Below are 8,799 nucleotides of genomic sequence, written 5' to 3'. Positions count from 1 at the left end.
GATCCGAGCGGCCAGGGAGGGGTCGCTGCCCTTGCTGCCCCTTCGTCGTCTTCTTTTTATTAGGGCTCCCTTTGAACCCAGCTGATGGGTCGTGATTACCTGGCCCAATCAACCGGAGGACTCCAAAAAGGCCACCGGAGCAGCTGCCCCTAGGACAGCAAGCCCAGGTTGTGGCTACGGTTAGCCAGCAGCGTTACACACGCATCCAACGGACCAAAATAGCCGGATCGGGACAATGGACGGGCGAAAATCCAAATTGCTGTGAGGGCTTGCTTTAGGTACAACAAGCCCAGGTTGTGGCTACGGTTAGCCAGCAGCGTTACACACGCATTCAACGGATCAAAATAGCCGGATCGGGACAATGGACGGGCGAAAATCCAAATCGCTGTGAGGGCTTGCTTTAGGTGCGGTTATACTGTCTTTAATGTGGCTGCATATTCATGGAGATTACATCATTACATAGGAGAACTGATAAAAAAAATACAGAGATTGCACAAGAGTGGAATATGCTAACAAACCTTGGCAACTGCTGGCTCCAATTTAGACACATCAAACTGACGGACACCGTAAAATCTGAAAACAGAAAGTCAGTCAAATAAGAGAACAATTTAAATCAAAAGCTTCCGCATATGCCAAAGCACCATTCATAACATGACACAAGGACCAAACGATGACAAATCTAGATGAAAAACACAAAGGCTGGCAGCAGCATTTCGAATTCTAATACGCAAGACATGACAAGATATGGGCAATATTTTGCGAATGTCAGCTAGAGAAGCAGATGTCGAGTCCAAGTATAATTTCTAAATATATGTAGTACTGCAGAGTTCCACCTTCCGATTCAGAAATCAGAATGACACACGTTTAATCGATAAGAATCCAAGTTGACACATTTTTCTACTGTATTTCTTTTCTTTCAGCAGTTCATTTCCTATAATCAATCCAACCAAATCTTATCCAACGAATCATTGGACAATGACATAAGTATAATCCATGTACAATTGGTAGCTATCTAAACTCCTTCCGGAGCAAGTATCTGCCAGGCTTCAGTGCCGCACCACCGGCAGGCCCGTTCTTCACGGCCAGCTCCGCCGCCGCCGACCCCTGGTGCGGCTGCTGGAGCATGGCCTGCTGCCAGTCGGACTCCGCAACGAAGAGGTTGGTGATGTCCCTGAGCGGCACCCGCCTCCGCGCCCTCCCCAGCCGCTTCAGCTTGCAGCTCCTGACGGCTACGCCATGAGGACGGGCGGCGGCCGCCGCCGAAGACGGCAGATTCACCTTGTCGGCGCGGTCAACTGCCATCTCGGAGAAGGCAAGAGCTGCCGCTCTGGGAATCTGGGCACGGTGCTGTGCTACTAGGCGGCGAGCCGGCGAGGTGGCTGGATCGGAGCGGATGGGACTGGGAAGATCTTCCATGGGTACTTGTAGCGGAGGTAGGTAGGAGGGAACGAGAGGGAGGGGGATGAAAAGATTTGAGTTTCGGGGGAAATTTTGGGGTGGAGAGGAGTGGAGGGAGCGGAAGATCTGCGTTTCCTGCCATTTTTTGAAAATTTTCGCGAAACGTTTGGACAAAATCGGGATCCGAGGCGGGGAGGAGCGCGCTGGAAACTTTGGCGCGGGGGTAGGGAAGGGACTCCAGATTCGATTTTTTTTTCTTCCTTCAGTTTGTGAATGGCTATCTTCACACGGGCCAATCCTACAGTTGGGCCAGCCCACGTATGCGATTCGCGTGATGTTTTCCTTACTGTCTCTTGCGTTCATGTTTTCGTTTCTTCCGTGGTTTTTTGCTTCCGGTTTTTCAGTGGTAAAGTAATGGGATTTTTTCCGTTTTTCTGATTTGGTTCCTTTTCCGTTTCACTTTTTCGTTTCATTTTTTTGCGGGGAATTCTTTTTTTCTGTTTCCCTTTTTATTTTTTGTTCTCTTTTTTGTATTACATAAAAAGTTCGCCGCACAATACATTATTAAGAAAATGTTCACCGTATATTATGGAAAAACTCACCATGCACTATAAAAAATTTGTTCACCGTATATTACAAAAAGTTCATTGTATTTAAAAAATGGTCATCTTATATTATAAAAAAAGTTCAGAATGCATTATTTTTTTAACAAAATCAATGATATTGTGTGAATGTACTATTTTGTTTTAAGATTTTCTGAATATTTTAAAATGTGCTACTGGGGTTCGGTGCATCATATATCCCCCCACCCCACCCCACCTCTTTTTTTCTGGATATAAACATGACACTGTTTTCGCTTGTGTGTAGCTCCACCACCTGTGTTAAGCGAAGCTCCCAAAGAGTCAGACTTGAGGCATAGTTGATGAGTGACTATTTCTCCGTTAACTTCCGCTCCTTTCTGTCGACATTTAGAGCTCCCACTCACTCCTTGTACCTCTTGCACCTATACCAGTTTATCAAAAAAATAGGATGAGATTGCTTTCAAACAGAAGTTGCAAGTTGTCGAGCAAAGGAAGGCGAATGGGCGCTGCTGTTTGTCAGGAAAGCCAAGCACGCCCCGGTGCGGTGGCAACAGACTCTCTGCATCGTCAACCTCACCACCGCCTTTGATCTAGCAAGATGGCTTGTTAAAAACGTTCTTATATTATGGGACGGAGCGAGTATATACCAGCAAAATCAATGAAGAGATCAAGATGGTGAAGCACAGGTCCAAGCGTATGAAATGGGTACTCTGATGTGTTCGCCATTCGACATCTACTAAGATACAGTATCATTCTTGAATAGTGTCCTTCCTGTGGAGATGTAATAGTTATGTTTGTTCCTGATAGCACACTCAGTAATGCTGGAAAAGCAAGAATACAACAAAACCTTACTCAGTTACAACTGCTACTCGTTGAGTAACTTATTTCTCAGCAGGAAGCACAGATGACATCTAAACTACAGTTTCAAACACCAACAAAAAGTACAGTACAGGACGGTCCGCAACACAAATTCATTGTTTTCAAGATCTCTAAGACAGGAAGTCCCTAGGGTCCGTGACATATCCCGTCAACGCTGAGGCCGCTGCGGTGAAGGGAGAAGCCAGGTAGATCTGCCCTTCCTTGTGGCCCATCCTGCCCGGAAAGTTCCTGTTCGTCGTTGATACACAGACCTGCATCCAAATACATGACTTTGAGATCACCAAAAAACAACCTGTCAACAAAGCCGAATGGCAGCACGCTTGACATTTCTCTTAACACACCAAGGTCTCTACCTTAATACTCCCTCCGTCCGGAAATACTTGTCGAAGAAATGGATAAAAGTGGATGTATCTAGAACTAAAATACATCTAGATACATCCATTTCTAAGACAAGTATTTCCGGACGGAGGGAGTACATGAAACGGGTATTCTACAGCATTTGCAGTTGTAGGTTTCATGAACATCTAGCATGTGATATCTCATATCTCATGCAAGTAAATGTGTCCCCAATCAGAAGGATGTGGTAGAAAGGCCTGCTAAGTAAGGGATCAGAACTAGTGAGGGAGCATTTTGTTTAGTATTTTTTGTTCACTATGCCTGAGAACAGCAGCCTAGAGCAAACCGTAACTGAAACCCTAGGTGAGATGGCAGCCAGTAAGCCAACAATGTGAGAATATGGCAGTTCAGGGATGTTTTTTATGACAGCAGACATTTACCAGTATTTGAGGTCAAATGTCTTCTCTAGAGAATTAATAGACCTTAACACTTCAGAAAAACACAGAAGCCCCCCTTCCACATTTGTATCAAGCGGCATGTCTACTGTATAGAAATATATTTGGAAATATTAGAAGATACTTGCCGTAGGTTCATTCATCCGTGCATATGTATCACGAGGACCACCCAAACAAGCACCACAATTGGGACTAGCTGGTGTATCACAACCAGCCTCTTCAAATATCTGGGAGCATGTTTTGCCACCAGATCCTGGTACGGGCAGGCTATACACATCCATCCACACCTGCAAGATTTCACATTCTTTTTAGTAACACAAACTGGAAGATCATTGTATCCGTATATTTGATCACAAATTGTCACCTTTTGCGTCGCAGGGACGAGAAAAGTGGGAACCTTAACCTTCTGGCCCTGTATTATAGGAAAAAAAATGTAGATCATGGATCAGTGTGATTTAGTTAAGGCCACATGCATATTTAGGATTGAGCACAAAGAACTACAGGAACATGATGTCTCGAGATGCTTTTGCATATAGTGATAAATAAATTAGTAATGATAATACTTTGTCATTCAGCCGTATCAGAATCTGTCAAGTTGGAATTATTTTGGTGAGGCAGAAGCTTAAATTCTAGTAGTGATCCAAACATTGAACATTACCTTTCTCTATAAATGATCCTTGGTCACAACTCAATCATACTAAACTTCAACCAAAGTGCAACTTAATTTGACCCATGTATACATAATGAACATGTCAACCCATATGGCCTTCAAAGATTTCCATAACCTAAACAAACCTTTATGACACCACTAATCCCCATTGTGCACTGGTTTTGGCTCATGCTCTAAGAACAAAAACAATCTGCGTACCCCTTAGCCAAACCAACCACCAATTGGTCCTAAAACTAGATCCAATCCAATTCAAAGTGCATACTGAACCTGTCCTGATAATAATACAATTCATTGCACTGCAGGAGAAGCTTACATAGCCCACTACAGGCCTAACTACAGAAAGCCTACAACGCATCCTATTTCAATGACTGCTCTGTTGAGTTCACAGTATGCAGAGGCAACAGGCAAGACAACATAAGAAACTTGTAAAAACAATAGAAGTACAAAACCATTGGAACAATCATACTCTGCAAGTCTCAAATTACATAGCCCATACCTAAGTGTATGCCAAAATGCATAAAAGAGAACATAATCCTGACTATATATCACCACGCTACAAGATAGGTTTGAAGTTTCTTACCGAAGCTAAGAACACCTTTGCAGCAGCAATGAAGTCCTCAGTCTTGCCACCAGTGCAAGAACCAATATAGACTCGGTCAATCTTGACATCTTTGCATTCTCTTGCTAGAGCACGGTTGTCAGGGGAATGTGGCTGCACATTCATGGAGATTACATCATTATATAAAAGAACAAACAAAAAACAATAGAAATTGCAAAAGAGCAGAAAAAGTTAACAAACCTTGGCAACTACTGGCTCCAGTTTAGATACATCAAACCGGTAGTCGCTGTAAAATCTGAAAACAAAAGGCCAATCAAATAAAACAACAGAAATCTAAAGCTTGTGCATATGCCATATCACTATTCATAACATGACACAAGACCATAGGAATGACAAATGCACGAGAACACAACCACTGAACAGCAGCATTCAAATTTTCGCACACAAGACATCAGAAAATATGAGCACTATTTGGTGAATGTCGGCTTGTATATCTATGTACCACACATGAAGGATAGTGTATAATTGCATAAGGACATCCTAAATATCCCAAAGGATGTCACCTACTGAAAAGCACTAAAGGTAACGAATTATGTCTAAGCTTAGCGGGCCCTACATTATTTTGATCGGCTAAAAAAACAAATAGTGGAGAACCAGTTATTTCAAATTTCTTTAAGTGCCCTTTGCAAAGTATTATAAGACCCCTATTTTCTGTATAATTAATCAATATGCAAACTTATTTTTTGTACTTTTTATATGGTCGGAATCAAGGACATTGTTTAGTTGACTGCGTTCATCTTGACTTTGTTACTATCATATGTTCTTCACTGCGCCAAACATAAAATTTGTTCTCCAACTCCCTACAGGTGTAAGTTCTTGGGTTAACAAAAGATCAGCAGTCAACACCAAACCTGTGTCCATAAAATGCAAAAGAGACAAACCTTTTTATTGATAGGTTCGAAGTCAACTAAGAAGTAGTGATGGTTTGTATGACAAATATATTTTTAATTAAATTGTCTAGATTGAAGTGCATATCTCAAGAATGAGAAGAGCAAGGACAGACTAATCACCTGGCCTGAGCATCACTATAGACAGGTTCATATTCAACAGATGTCTTTCCCTGCAGTGCAGAGGATGGCATATGATATCACGATTACCATGTTATAAAAAGCATACTGCCTCAGTCCTACTATTAACATTCAGATGGTAGTTCAATACCTCAAGGTACTTAAATGTAGTTTCATCAGCAGGCACAACACCATTCTTTCCACCAGCTTCGATAACCATGTTGCACAGTGTCATTCGTTCTTCCATCTAGCAAGTGTGTGAAAACACTAAGCTCAAGTTTACATTAAATGACAACTGATTAACCCAGTTATGAACATGGAACATACAGTTAGACTTTCTATTGTTGATCCAACAAACTCCATCGATCTGTATGTTGCACCAGATACAGATATCTCGCCAATAATCTGTAAACAGATATGACCAAGGATGAGACATTTCGGTTACAATGAGAAACTCCTAACGAAATAAATAAATTTTAGCATAACCGAGACTATTTTGTTGACTTACTTGTAAAATCAGATCCTTAGCGAGTAAATAAGGTGGCATTTCTCCATCTAATATGAACCTGATGGTTGGGGGCACCTGAAAATAAGATTAAACAGATCAAAACACCATTTTTCTCATAGGGAACACACTGTATGCATGAAAGAAAGAGAGAAAAGTTTCTCCACGATATGAAAAGACGTAGTATGTTCAAAAACCCATATTTTATCACACTAAAAATAGACAGAGTGTGAGAAGCATACAGGATGCAAAAATGGAAAAGAGATCGATAACTGCTGTTTGAACGGTGCTATTTGGATCCTGCACCTAATATCTCTGCATTGGATGGAGTATTTTTGGATGGTCCAACATATAATATATAAACAAAAAGCAACTTATAGTTACTTCTATCAAATGCACATCTTAAGTTTCCATATTTGCGCGATAAACATACGGAGTATAATACAGTATGATATAATAATGTACAGAATGTGACAAACAAATGAAGAAACCCTAACACATAACTGAGATACAGAACCAAAGATTGCTCAGACTGAGAAAGATATGTCCCATCTGTTTTCATGGTAAGACTATTTTTCAAATTCTATCCGGAAGTAATTTAACATGCTTGCATACCTTGAGAAGAGCCTTTCCCGTTCCCATCACAAAACCTGCATCAGTGTTCCCGATTCCAGTTGCAAACTGACCAAAGGCTCCAGCATTGCAGGTATGAGAATCAGTACCAAGGAGAACCTACACATGAACATGAACCAGGTTAAGCATGTACAGCAAAATCACAAGCTTCCAGTACTTGGTGTAGTCAGTAAAAATACCTCGCCTGGTCGGCAGTGACCTTCTTGGGCGAGCGCAATGTGGCAAACACCTTTGTAGTCCGGATTTGCCTATAACCCAATAGTTTAAAGCCTTTTTAAGCACATAAATCATCTTGCTTTTACTTGCATGAACCTCAATCAGGAAGCTGTAAATGGAACGAATCAGCAAGACATATACTCTGAAGTCGCTGAGGTCCTTGATGTCGTAAAAGTACTTAATCTTCTGCTCCTCGCAGAAGTCCCTGAGGATGTCGACATTCCGGTTGGCCCGCTCGTCGCTGGTGAAGATGTAGTGGTCGGGGATGATGACGACCTTCTCGCGGTCCCACACCTTGGCGTCCTCCCCGAACTCCTGCTTGAAGATCCCGATGGTGCCGGGCCCGCAGACGTCGTGCGTCATGAGCACGTCCACGTCCACCCACACGTTCTCCCCGGGCTCGAGGCTCGCGCGCTCCGACGCCCGCGCCAGGATCTTCTCCGTCGTCGTCATAGGGCTCTTCACCGAGCCGGTGGACGCGGGGGAGCGCGGCGCGCGGGTCGGCGTCGCAACCGCGCGAACGCGCCCGGCCCGCGCGCGCCGGCTCCTCGCGAGCTGCTGCGGCGGCACCGCCGCGGCGAGCTCCTTCTGCGGCGGGGAGAGCAAGGGGGCGGAGGGGTCAGCTGGGTGAGAAGCTGGAGGGGGGCGAGGAGAGGAGGAAGGAGGGGAGGGGAGAGGAAGGAAACCTTGTGCGCGAAGGCGGCGGAGGTGGCCTTGGCGGCGGCGGAGATGGAGGCCATGGCGGCGCGCGCGGTCGAACACCTTGAGGTCAATAGAGGGGGATTGGGGGGTAGTGCGGCCGTGGCGAGCACGAGTCGGGCGTGTGGGCGAAGGGGGGTCACAGGCGGAAGGTAATATAAGGGTGTGTGAGGTTACGTGTTCGATTTTGGCCGTCCGATTGAGGTTGGACGGTGGCGCGTGGGTTTGAGCTTTGAGGTGTCTGTAGCACAACGGGGATTGCATTCTACTACCTGTCGAGTGTCCGCAAGAACCCAAGAAGAGAAGTTCAACGGATGATGGCTCAAACACAATTTTTAAAGGCATTAGAAAGTTGACCCTTTTTTGGTTATTTTTAATTGGAAATCTAACCACCTCACGCCAAATTGCTTCATTCCAAGTCCTTTGAGAAATGCACCGAGAACAGAAATACAAGCGACGAGCGTGCTCGGTGTGATGCTTAAAACACAGAATGGTGGCAGCTAGGATGCAAAGCGATGTCCCGCCAGGGGCGGCGGCGTGGCATCGCGGAAATGGGAGTGGTCAATTTGAGCGAGAACTCGGTTGATGCGTGTGTGAGGTAATGTTCGTGTTTTCAGTCGTTCGAGTGAGATCAGGTGGTGATGGATGACCTTTAGTGGTGTAGGTTTTGCCTACTACATGTAGCTATTGCGTTTTTATTGGTGGCGTAATTGTGCATATGCAGGTTTTGTCTTTTTCTTTGGAGAGAATTTGAATAAATATAGCTATGGTTGTATAAGTTTTTTATATGGGCTACGATTA

The 8,799-nt window shown here is 44.1% G+C and overlaps 1 protein-coding gene across 1 annotated transcript; it reads right to left on the bottom strand.

Moving 5' to 3' along the window:
* Window positions 1-2,711: 2,711 nt before the first annotated feature.
* On the bottom strand, window positions 2,712-8,118 carry LOC119322119 (3-isopropylmalate dehydratase large subunit, chloroplastic-like). The gene is made up of 13 exons (XM_037595618.1): window positions 7,986-8,118; window positions 7,441-7,887; window positions 7,263-7,331; window positions 7,066-7,182; window positions 6,454-6,528; window positions 6,273-6,350; window positions 6,097-6,192; window positions 5,949-5,998; window positions 5,119-5,173; window positions 4,900-5,031; window positions 4,014-4,061; window positions 3,778-3,936; window positions 2,712-3,109 (listed from the first exon to the last, which is right to left on the bottom strand). The coding sequence occupies exons 1-13, from the start codon at window positions 8,037-8,039 to the stop codon at window positions 2,969-2,971; spliced, it is 1,521 nt and encodes a 506-aa protein (XP_037451515.1). The 5' UTR covers window positions 8,040-8,118; the 3' UTR covers window positions 2,712-2,968.
* Window positions 8,119-8,799: the final 681 nt, after the last annotated feature.

The sequence above is a fragment of the Triticum dicoccoides genome, chromosome 6B, assembly GCF_002162155.2.
Source record: "Triticum dicoccoides isolate Atlit2015 ecotype Zavitan chromosome 6B, WEW_v2.0, whole genome shotgun sequence".
Classification (NCBI taxonomy): Eukaryota; Viridiplantae; Streptophyta; class Magnoliopsida; order Poales; family Poaceae; genus Triticum; species Triticum dicoccoides.
Note: the sequence above shows the minus strand (reverse complement) of the source record. Positions and strands in the feature narration are given on the sequence as shown.